The 13,415-nt window shown below is 35.2% G+C and overlaps 1 protein-coding gene across 1 annotated transcript; it reads right to left on the reverse strand.

Moving 5' to 3' along the window:
• Window positions 1-547: 547 nt before the first annotated feature.
• Window positions 548-7,630, reverse strand: LOC128174062 (uncharacterized). Its single transcript, XM_052839699.1, has 2 exons — window positions 7,334-7,630; window positions 548-790 (listed from the first exon to the last, which is right to left on the reverse strand). Exons 1-2 carry the CDS (start codon window positions 7,628-7,630, stop codon window positions 548-550), a joined length of 540 nt encoding a protein of 179 aa, XP_052695659.1.
• Window positions 7,631-13,415: the final 5,785 nt, after the last annotated feature.

Raw genomic sequence — 13,415 nt, forward strand, 5'->3', positions numbered from 1 at the left:
AGGTATTCAAAGTGACTTCTTTTGGCTATTTTATTTTTATATTTTACTGACCAAATCGATTAAATTGAGCAAGTTATGTTTAGGCACCACATTAACCTTTGCTGTTGTATAAAAACTACAGAGCAAGTCGTTAATCAGTTATAATGTCTAACTGAGTTTTGCATTACATATTATGCATGATATGACCATTTAAAAAGCTCGACGATCAAAGGAATAAATAGTATTGCCATCACTAGGTCACCGTGCTCTAATGATGTGTAACAGTTCATTTATCTGTTTGATAACTGTTGAAACATCCTAAATATAATTATCAATTGATATTGGATACACGTAAATACAATCTTATTTGCATGCATTTTTATTATGGTAAATGCAAACGGACATTTTTATGTTTACATGTTTCAAAGACATATCTTTACCAAAAATGCACATACATTTGATGAAAAATCACAACAAAGAAAAACGAATCATGTCTATGCAAAATAGTAATATATTTTCCGAAACATTTGGCATGGTCCACCCGTCCAAAAGGGCACAACAATCAGTTTCATTGTCTCGAATCACTCGAATTAATGTTATAAGAAGCAAAAAAACTGTTCCTCTCACTCTCCAGTTTCTTAAGTTTTTCTGCATTCCAGAAGAACAGGAGCTTCTTCAACTGATATCTGGATTCAGTGAACCTCCAGACGTACAGAACAGGATTAATAGCACTGTTCAGAAACATCACACCGGCCGTTACAGCCATCAATAATCTCATGGCTTTACTGGTGTAGTCGACGTTGGGAATCGCCTTCAACAGGAAGTACGGCGTGCAACATACAAGAAAGAACCCGGTGATGACGGCTAATTTCTTCACGACTTGTATTTGATGCTTCGCCGACTGACCGTACTTTGTAGAATGTACTTTGCTTTTTTGATTTGTCAAAGGTACATTCAAGGATATGCTTTTGATTGGAGTTTTTTCTTTGTTATCACGTGGTTTGTACGATACAGAATTGGATTTTTCGAATAAAATCAATGACATGTATATGTACATGAATAAATTGGATAAGATGGTTAGAAGTTGAAAAACTCGAGTTGGCAAGCTCCAGTTGTTGTTTGGTGCCATATACATAATCCCACAAAATATACCATAAGTATTGGACGGATCGTAAAACATTAGATAAGATATCAATAAGCCTGTCACCCATGATCCAATGCATGCAATTTTTAAAAACTTTGGGGTGACAAATTCGTAATATCGTAGAGCAAATTTGAGTGAAAAGCATCGGTCCATGTTGAACATTGTTACAGTAATAAGAGATACGTTGATAAAAGGTGCAGTGAAGTACTTCTTCAAAAGACAGCCTCCGAAAACATCATCCGGGATACTCAGGATCAGTCCGCTAAGGCAATCCGTTATAGCGAGGTTAATGGAAAGGATTCGGACTTGATAGATAAGGCGAGAACTTTTTAAGAGCACCACAATTGCGAGAAAATTCTCCAGACAGATAGGTATTCCAAAAGGAATGACTAAATTGTTGGTCAAAATTTTCTTTGATTCTTCGGTTGCATTCAAATTTCTGAACACATCTGTCCATACAAAGGTTTCATTTTCCATCATTCTGATCCTTGATTAAAACAGCAATATATAGATCTTTGAAAAAAGAAAAAAAATGTTTCTGTAAGGTGTGCCTCCAAAGGATGTGACGGATATGTTTTAAATCAAAACATCAGGAATGCTTTTATACACTCATCATTATTGACGTCATCACTCTCCTTTTCTTATCAATAGCAACCCTTGACAAAAGTATTTGTCGTTTTAGCTAACCTCTTTCGCCTAGATGTTTCCTAATTACATGTGTGGTGTGAAGTAAAGGTCAATGTTTTCATTGTATTTCCTACGCATTATTGCTCATTACAACTGACGATGGCTGAAGAAAATAATTAAATGCAAGTACATCTATACAATGAATATATATTCAGGTCGTCATACTTGATAATGATGACGAATTTCGTAACATATTTCGCTCAATACACCATCAACGGCTAGAGAATGGTCCAAAATCAGCTAATATTCTAGTTTGTTATAAATATTCATAAAATATAATAAATATAATAAAAAATAAAAATTTTCGAAAACATATACTTTGTCCACTTAACTTTAAAAAAAAAACATTGATTATTTTATGGGTGAAATCAAATCAGCGTACTCTGATTTTTTTAAAGTGAAGTACAAAATATATAATAGCATATTCCTTTACATATTAACCGGTCAATAGTTTTTGGCTTTGATTGTTGCATGGTTTACAATGTATTTTATACTAGTCTTACAAAAACACGTGTTTGATTTGTAAAATCTGTTTACATATAACTTGAAATTTCCTGTGTGTTTTTTGATTCTGTAATTTATTTTATAATATCCGGGCTTTTTTTTAATGCAAAAACTTGACACGAATGTTGATTTTTAAGCTGTGATTTTGAAATGGTGTAAAACAATAAGAACGAATTTGCCCGGATAATACTGGATATTTTATCATATGTACTCATATACCAATGCATTAATTGCCTTTCGTAAAACAAAAATATACGGCAATTCCCATGATCAATTGTTGCTCCTGATCAATATATAAGGATTTCTATAACAGCAAACATAGCACTACTTTTACAAAGTTCATACTCTTCTTGTTCAAATTCAAATCCATGCAATTTTGTCCAAAGAGATGAAATGCAGTGGTTATTGGATACATGTGATCAAGCAGATCTTTTTGCAATGTGTTAAATAAGATCAATTATGGAAAGGAAAGGAATAGATTAACGATTTTTATTACCATTGTTACATTTATGTACTTGAGATTTAATCAAAGTTAATCTTAATGCACCATCTTAAAAAATAGTTCCTTAAGCACATAAAGAGTTAAATTCTGTAAAAATATTAAGGGGAATTCAATTATAAACGTTTTAAAACAAAACAATAACCGTTTAAGGTGGAAGGCTACATCGTCACAACATGTCTGACATCCGTTCGAAACGCCATTTTGTTCCGGATTGATAATTTTTTGTCGTGGTTTTAATAGCTAATTTAATAGCTATACACCGTTAAATTGAACTCTTCTAACGGGGGAGATGATATAGGAATAAAGTCACCAAAACGCTTATAAGTATGTCAATTTTCTTCCTGTATAAAGCTTTCCACTAACATTGATTATTAGCTGTTTTGTACGAAAAACGTGGAATTTAAATAATTTACTGTTTCACCACTATTGGCAATGCATTTTAGTCATATCATCTGCAACAGACGATCTGTAAATCATGTAAAAGGCAATTTCACCACTAGTATTCTGTTTTGAATAGTTGAATATATATAATGCGTTCATCAAAAATATAACTTTTCATCTTCAAATATTATCATAAGCACTACAAATCTTATATATACATATTTAGCATAGACTTGTTCCTTTTTTCAATTTTCTTCGTGAATTTTATTAATTAAAAAATGGTCCCAAGATATTTGAAACCATGTAAAATAAAGAAAGACAACTCTTAAACATGATCTTTCATACCAAGATTTTTGCAATAATTCAGCATTTTCTTTAATTTTTCAATTTCATTCAATTTCTTTTTTTCATCCTATTAACCAACAAATATTGTTTATATTTTCAGATTTTTGTGGGATTTTGTCCAGCAGTTTGCCTTAAAAGAATTTTTTTATATTTAAGTTTCATATTTACGTGGATTCCAATAAAGATCATACAAATTTCATTCATGATGATTTTGTCTTTTATTTCTAAGGTTAATGACATTTCACTTTCATAAGAATTTTAAAACAGAAATGTTTAAAAACTTGACAAATAAGGGGTTATCTGGAACCAGACTGATATTTTAAAAATTCTCTAAAAAATAGAGTACTGTATTTTGAGGTCTATTATTGTTGAATATTGTGCCGAGTATTAGTAACAAATGCATGCAACAAAAATCTCCTACACTTATTTGGTGTAGAGATCCACCTTGAGAGAATCTATGATGCCTCTATTTCTCCAAAAGTGTAGGCACTTGTGAATAAATAACAGTGCAGTTTTACATATGAAATAACTGCATATTGTTAGAACAAAAGTATAATAACAACATTTCATGTCAACATATTTAACACAAACAAACTCTTTTTTAAACCATAGGACAATTAATTACATAATATTGAATAAAAACCTTATAATGAACAATATTCCAACTTAAATGTCACTAGTCTACAGCAACGTGACAATAAATATAACCGATCTGGAGACCGTGAGGTTTGGCCAAATTTTCACGGACAAATTGTCGTCGCATATAATGATATATAGGTATAGGTTTTAGGAACTGCACATTTACATGTAATCACAACACCTTCTCAATTTCTGTTTCCCATGTGTATTTACCTAAATAACTAGTCGCAGGAACCTACATCCAAGCAAACACGGTCCTCTATAATAATTAGGGGTAGGATCAAGTGCCATGGGGGAGTGAACATTCTCTGCTGACCAATCACACCCGCCGTGTGCTCTATGTCGTTATCGGGAAAACGGGAAAATCAGATGACAATGCAATGGAAAATAATGGCCTAACAATAAGAATAAAAACCGCCAGTCAGCATTTGACTTAGCAAAAGATGTATTTGCTGACAAGGTCGTTGCTTAGGTCATAGAACTTGCGAAATTTGTATAAATAGCAAGAGTAATAGAGGCTTGTTTAATAATTTTGTTTAGAACTTTGGCGGGTTTCTTTTTGTTTTGGCGATATGATAGATAGGATTTAACTATTATTTTGCAAAAGTAAGAAAAAAATTAGGGAAGTCTGAACGTTTATTCAAATAAATATACGCTGTTATCAGGTAGGAAGTGTGATACTGAATATTAGACATAACAGATGTCCAATGCAAACATAAAGGGGGGAGGGGGATATGCATTGAATATAGATGGTGAAGTCACACTTCATTCAAACAAGAAACACTTTGTTAATGGTCTTCTTCAGAACTATTGTGTCTATAGTATAAATATTGTTAATCCTACATGAATTCCAACTCCTTATATGCTGCAACAACATGCTTCATATTTATTATGAACTTATATCAAATACCTAGTATACGTGTATAATTAAAATGTAATTGAAATATCAGTAGTAATTTTGATCCTTGGGGAGAGGAATAAATTAGGCACAGCCTGATGTCCAATTCTATTATGTACTTATTGGCAAAATAAAATATTTGTTTGATTAAATATAGTTATAAATATTTTTTCTGCAGTCGGGTAAGTATAAGAGATAAGTTTTTGTCCATTGTACCGATCTAACTAATTTAATCAAATGCTTCCTACATGAATATCGCACCTCCGATGTTTTCATTAAAGAAGATCGTTTTACTATGGAATGATGACGAGACATTTTTAGTTTTCAGCAAAATTGTTGTGGTCATAGTACCTTTTAAGCCGATCATGTGTAGTTATTTAATACTCAAGACTTGATTCGTCTTATCTTAATCTCCGGGTATTGATTCATACATGTTTCGTAAAACTTAAAAACGACAAATTTACAAACAAAAAATACATCTATAAAATGACTGCATGATTATTTTTAATTTCTTTTTAAAAATGTCCACGGTTTCTAAAGCCAAAAAGTTTACTTTTGAGAAATACTGGTTGAATATTGTTTTTAAAATTTGATTCAACGTTGTTTTGTGTTTTTGCTGTTTGCTTTCAGTGCTGCTTTAGCACAATCGGTTTTGCATAATAGTTTTTTTATACTCGTCTGACTTATTTTGTTAGGTAAAGTTTTAGCAATATTTTTCCCTTGTTGTTAAGTTATTTAGAAAATTATCACTAAAATTGAATGGAACATTAATTAACAAAACTTTCCAGAAATTTAAAATTGAGAAATAGTCACCTAATTAGACGTACAGAAGGATAATTGTAACGCTATAATTAGTGCATTTTCCGGTGATGTTCTTTAAACTGAGCAATATATACCAATTTTTTAGTAGTCTTTGAATAGAAAACTGTGTCCACAGCCATCGTTTACGATTAAACTCGTTGTTACTTTGTCATGTGATGTCACATAAAATGCTTAAGTCGTTATTTTTTATTCATTATTTGTACAGGATAGAAGTGTATAACTTTGGTATTTCATAAACACATGTGATAAGAATATTATATATGTGTATTTTGAAAAGCACTGTACCTTCTTCTTAAATGTTGATAATAACAAATTAGACAAATTGAGCACATTATGTTTAGTCTTCATAGAAACTTTGTTTTTTTTGCATACAAAAAACTACTATGCAAATCGTTATTTAGTTCAACTTAATCACGTGAATGTCTGAGTTTCGCATACGATGTTATGCATGATATGAAGATTCATAAAGTTAGACAATCAAATGTACTAGGTTTATTGTATTCTCCAAATCATCGTACCCTGAAGATAACAACAGTTCATTCATACTGTTTGACGCCCTTAATAAAATTATAATGAAGCAAGTAAATGACATCACACAAAGAAAACGAAGGGGTTCCAGATTAATACAGAATATTTCCTGTGTGGAAAAAATGTTTTTAACGGTAATTCAATATCATTGTCTCGAATCTCTAGAGTTGATCTTATAAGAGGCAAAAAAACTGTTCCTCTCATTTTCCAGTTTCTTGAGTTTTTCTGCATTCCAGAAGAACAGGAACTTCTTCAACTGATATCTGGATTCTGTAAATCTCCAGACATACAATACAGGATTAATGGCACTATTCAGAAACATCACACCGGCCGTAACAGCCATCAATATTCTCATGGCCTTATTGGTATAATCAATGTTAGGAATCGCATTCAACAGGAGGTAGGGCGTGCAACACAAAAGAAAGAACCCGGTGATGACGGCTAATTTCTGAACGACCCGGATTTGATATTTCGCCGACCGACCGTATTTTGTAGAGCAGGGTTGGCTATTTTGATTGCCCGAGGAAACATTCAGAGACATGTTTTGGACCGGAGCTTTATTTTTGCTATCTTGTGGATTGAACGATACGGCATTGGATCTTTTGACTAAAATCATTGACATGTATATGTACATGAATAAGTTAGATAAGATGGTTAGCAGTTGAAAAATTCGAGTTGCCATGCTCCAGTTGTTGTTTGGCGCCATATGCATAATCCCACAAAATATACCGTAAGTATTGGACGGGTCGTAAAACATCAGATAGGATATCACTAAGCCTGCCACCCATGATCCTATACATGCAATTTTTAATAAATTCGGGGTGACAAATTCGTAATATCTTAGAGCAAATTTGAGCGAAAAGCAACGGTCCATGTTAAACATTGTTACAGTGATTAAAGATACGTTGATGAAAGGTGCAGTGAAGTACTTCTTCAGAAGACAACCTCCGAAAACATCATCCGGAATACTCAGTAACAATCCGCTGAGGCAATCCGTTATAGCGAGGTTAATGGAGAGAATTCGGACTTGGTCGATCAGACGGGAACTCTTTAGGAGCACCACAATGGCGAGAAAATTCTCCAGACATATGGGTATTCCGAACGAAATGAGAATAGTGTTGGTCAAAATCTTTTTTGATTCTTTGGATCCATTCACAGCTTTGTAAGCATCCGTCCATAAAAAGGTTACATTTTGCTCCATACTGATTCTTCATAACAATAACATGAAATGTTTTCACAAAGAGTTCTTCTGTAAGATGAGTCTTGTTTAACAGGGGTGGGAGAATTTATAACGTCAGAGAAGTCGAGGTGTTAAAATTCACGACGTTCGTTTTTACACCCATGTAATGTTATGCTTGTCACCTTTCTCATAACATATTTTGAACAGTGACATACATTGGCATTGGGAAATTGATCATTCGTGCTAAGGTGTGTGTCACACTTAATGTAATACTTCCTAATCAAAACTCCTTAATATTGTTTTGGATTATATTGTAATCTGTACATTGCTTTTTTTTACTTTATTGCAGTTTACTAAAGGATGAAAAATAGACGAATGTACATTTGATATACATGTCATTTCAGGTTGTTAATGTTGGTATTGACATATTCTCCGAAAGGTTTTCTTAAACTCATCGGCTGTTTTCGATTAATTTCATTCATTCATTCATACTTTATTTCCCTCATATGAGGATTATTTCAGAACATATGCAATTATACATACATGCAACACATATAATTATAAGACAAAGCATAAGTATTTACATTGATACACCCGAAACCCCCCCCCCCCCCCAAAAATATCCAAAAAACAAACAAAACCAAAAAAGGGGAGGTCCTACACGGGGGAGGGGGCACGCACATACACAGGTTATGCTGCTAACATTCGGTTAGGTTGAGCTTTGAGGGTCCGATTGTAGTGTGCAGCAGTGTCTCGGATGTAACTTAAGTTAAATATACGAACTGCACCAAGGTCTTTTTCTGACAACCATGTGAAATATTTCCCACCTAGAAGGAAGAAAAAGATATCATCATCAGTCATGGCACACAGGTCCGCGGAGAGGTGAATATCGGAAGAGTTTGTGATCTGATCCCACCAGTATGTAAGTAAGTCATTAGTAGAGGGACAGGAATAAGCGATATGTTGAAAAATGTCTACAAACACGGTGTCGCATAGTCTGTAGATAAAGAAGGTCTGTTCCGGAGGGCAAGCTATAAACTTGCAGATAAATTTACAAAAAGAGATTTCATATGAGTTGGACGGAATAGACCAGATGAAGCTTGGGTTTTGGTTTTGGATAATGGATTTGAAACGGTAAAAATCATTGTAATTTCTCATTCTTATGTTACGATTCGATACAGCAGTTCTCACTATCTTTTTCAAGTCTGTTTCGGTGGAAATGAGCAATCAAGGAGCCACGTTTGTAGGCATTCAGTAAGACTGTAAGTGGACAAAATATTGATGACATCCGGAATAAATCCTCGCTGTTTATTGGAAATGTTCTCCAGGAATGAAAATAAGCGTGTTGAGAATATTTTCTTTGAAAGAGACTTGTGATCCACGAGACAGAATCTCTAGACAAATCTCAGACCTTCAAGATGGAAATGCGCAGTGAAAATAAAAACCACGGCTCTTGATACGTCTTCATTGGTGACGCATCGCAATTTATAATGTACAAACTTCTCTTTCTCGTTATCTATCTATCTATCTATCTATCTATCTATCTATCTATCCATTCATCTATTTATATCTATAGATCTATCTATCTACTAGTATATATCTATCTATCTATCTATCTATCTATCTATCTATCTATCTATCTATCTATCTATTCATCAAACCCTATATATCTATCATTTCATCCATCAATCTATCAATTCTTCATCAATGAAAAATGACAATAACAAATTGTCAACCATCTCAAAAATTTATAAAACGAATTAGAAATTCAAAGCAGAGCAAAACGAACCCCTAAAAAGATAGAGGTAGGATCAGTTGTCTTAGAGGAGTGGGCATCCTCTGCTAACCGGACGCACCCGCCGTGCTCTTCTTGTCACAAGCATGTTATGATCGAAGTAAAGGCCAAAATTGGGAAAATGTCGTAGTAGGGAAAAAAGAAACATTGATGATTAAGTTTCTTTGTGATGGTCAAAATACAAACCTTGAGCCAACACGGACCTCCATTACATTGCAGGAAGGAACAGGTGCCTAGGAGGAGTGAGCATCCTCTGCTGACCGGTCACACCCGCCGTGTGTTCTTTGTCGTAATCGGGAAAAACGGAAATGTCCGTAGACAAATAGGTAATTAATCAAATTTAATTAGTTTAATATGTTATCAATCAATTCATCCATCATTTGATCAATTCATTCATCAATCTACCACATAGCATGATCTTATCATTATCATGCTTCAACAGCATTTTTATTAACGCTTACATCAATCGAATATTTGTGGATTTTGTGACGGGCATAAGTAACATTTATAAGAGTCCTTTAATTAATTACAGTTTGGAGTAAATAAACCAATTAAGGTATCCGACCTATAGTGCGAAATTTGGGAAACCTTCTACATCCATTGGTGTCACGTGGTCTTTGTATTTAAAACATATAAAAAGATATTTCAAATTAGTGTATTTCAAGGGTCTTGAGCATATAGTTATCGAGTCGAAACTATAATTGTATGCAAGAGAATAGAAAATAAAATCTTAGGCTGAGGCAGTTGTCGACATATGCCCATTTAATAAATTTATGTCAGCGATAAAAAACATAAAAGTTGACATAGTTTGACACATAAAATCCCACATGTTTAAAATAAAAGAAAAAGCTGTCAATGTACCAGCTTTTAATCTTCTTTTGTATGAACAGTATTGTAACAATTGCCACTTTACCTGGAAAGAAGAGTGAAGATAGAAATAGATTCGTTTATTTGGTTGGGTACCAGATACTGACTTCTAATGTAAACAGTACTTACATAAGAGTAACTACGGTAATTCACAACTCAACATTTAAGTATCCTGTGGCTTATAAGGGTAAATACGGTAATTTCCCAAAAATCATTTCTACAGCATTTTAGGTATGTAACAATCTCATGAACATGAATGAATATATAAAGAATGTTATTATCTATTTGACAGATAAGTAATAAGTCTAAATTCCAGTTGAAAATGATAAAAACACCAAAAATACCAATGGCGGGAACATGCGCCGCACATGTGCTTGGCCAAACCCAATAACATCCCAATTAAACAATATTATTGTGTGATACCACAAAAGATGAATATAAACATTATACGCTGGATCTTAGATATACTTCTGCAACATTACAAATACATTACAAGTCTCAAAATATGTAATAATTACCTGGAAAGAAGAGTGAAGATAGAAATAGATTCGTTTATTTGGTTGGGTACCAGATACTGACTTCTAATGTAAAAGAGTTCCAATAACAGAGGACCAGTCAAAGCGTAACCATAAATTGGAGTTACCTCTCTTTGCTTGTACATAAAAAATGGTACCCCCCTTATCCTATACTAACACTCTCCCCCTGAACGACAAATGTCGACCCGACATTTTACAAAAACAAAAAAAATACAACTTGACTAGATAAGAAAAACCAGGATGTCAATACCAATGTATGACATTAAAGTAAGTATACATGATTAAACCTATTGGTTTCGAACAACATTGATAACCACTTGACCGTACTCGACTATATGTTTGTCTATACTTTAAGTATAGTTATGATCCAAAAACCTACATATATTTCAAAATGAAGCAACAATTTTCACACACAGCTGGCCAAGCATTAGTGTTCCTTAACAAAATGTTAAGTAGTAGATACTAGGATTTTCATACAGTGGTTCCAACGTTAAAAAAAAATGACTAGCATTTGACTACAGTCATACCACACATTTATCCAACTTGTCAAACAACCATACATTTACATATAAACTACTGGTGCACATGATACCTTACTGTAACCATGACTGAACTTAGTGGCATAACTGGCTATATATATACATGTGTTGTAACTTTACATGTGTAAGAACATGAACACCATCACAAGTGTCTGTAAGGAGAGTACATTGGCAACACATGTATTATAAACATCAATGCATTCTAAAGAAAAGTCCTTGGTCACAATTTACACAAACACTGGGTCAAACGACACTAGGCGTAGATATGCATTGACACTGTTCTGTACTGCACGGAATGTTGGTTGACCTGGCTTGTCGTAGGTTAGCAGTCTTGGAGGCCGGATGGTACGAGTAGGGCGAGCTGTAGGGGTGTCCTCATCATCTTCTGAATCATCATCCTCTGAAATGGAGACGAACTCTTCACTGGAAGGTCCTTGTAAATTTCCAGTCAATACGGACGTCTGTGAGGAATCCTCTGTAACATCTGCGGGTGCCTCCTGCTGTGTGTTTGGTACAAACTCTTTGGCTCTAGGATCAAGCCTTGGGTCACTGCTTGTGGTTTCAGATTGATACCCCCAGCACACTTCTTCTGTATCTGAGGAGTCACTGGAAAACTCTTTCTTAAACTGTTGTGTTGCCCTCCGTTTAGGTTTAGACTTTGGTTTTGGTTGTTGCTTTGCAGGTAAAGGTAGGTCATTACACGGTAGTAGCAGGTTACGGTGAAGTCGACGTAGCCGTCCTCCGTTTCCCTCCGTTTTGACTTCATAGACTGGCGAATCTCCTAGTCGTCGCACAACTATGTGAACTTCAGGTTCCCAATATGATCTCAGCTTCCCTGGACCACCACGTTCCAGCAGATTCCTCACGAGGACACGGTCCCCCTTAACTAAGGCAGCACTTTGGAGCTTCCGGTCATATCGGTCCTTTGCACGATTTCCAGCCTTTCCTGCTGATTTAGCTGCTATTCGATAAGCTTCCTCTAAACCCTTTTTCCACTCAGTAACATAGTCGCACTTCTTTCCTGACATCTGATTGTCAAGTCCGAAGATAAGGTCTATTGGTAATCTTGGATGACGACCAAAGATGAGGTAGAAAGGTGAGTATCCTGTGCTAGTGTTTCTTGTACAGTTGTAAGCATGAGTCATCTTGCTGAGATGTTTCTTCCAATTCCGCTTGTGATCTTTGGGTAGGGTTCTCAACATCCCAAGAAGTGTACGGTTCATCCTCTCCGTTTGGCCATTCCCCTGTGGATGGTATGGGGTGGTTCGAGAATGTTTAACACCTGTTAGTGCCTGCAGTCTCGAGAAGAAGCTATTCTCGAATTCCCGCCCTTGATCATGATGCAATTTATCAGGAAATCCGAACCACATAAAGAAATCGTTGAACATTTTCTCTGCGGCAGTGCGCCCAGATTTATTTTTGGTGGGGTAGGCAGCGGCAAACCGTGTGAAATGGTCAACCACGACCAGGATATACTCGTAACCACCACTGCACGGTTCTAAATGCAAAAAGTCAATCGACACCATCTCAAAAGGGTAAGTTGTTACTATGGGGTAAAGGGGTGCAACAGGCTTAATGTTTGGCCGTCTATCCTTGATACATGGACACTTCTTCTGAATAAATTCCCCGATGTCCCATGCCATCCTCGGCCAATAAAATCTCTCTTGAGCCAGTGCCAGAACTCGGTCAGACCCTAAATGTCCCATCTTGGCATGCAGTTCATTATAAACATAATCTCTGAGTTCAGGTGGTAGAACAATTTGATATCTGGTCTCACCGGTCGACAGCTTCACAAGGCGTTTAAGTATCCCCTGCTCGTCTACCAAAAGCTTTTTCCAGCTACGTAAAAGTTGTCTAACTTGCAGAGGGTAAAGTTTCTTTTTCTTGGCACTGGGTTGGTTCCCCTTCTTCACCAGCTTGATTACCAATGATATAGTTTCATCCTCCTCCTGCGCTGTCCGCAGAGCTTCACGGCTGACCTTGTCCCCCTCCGGTACATTCGTAACACTTTCAACAGAATCTGGTGTGGGACAAACTGGTGAAACAAATCCTTGCAGTTTATTACCGGT

The sequence above is a fragment of the Crassostrea angulata genome, chromosome 2, assembly GCF_025612915.1.
Source record: "Crassostrea angulata isolate pt1a10 chromosome 2, ASM2561291v2, whole genome shotgun sequence".
NCBI lineage: Eukaryota > Metazoa > Mollusca > Bivalvia > Ostreida > Ostreidae > Magallana > Magallana angulata.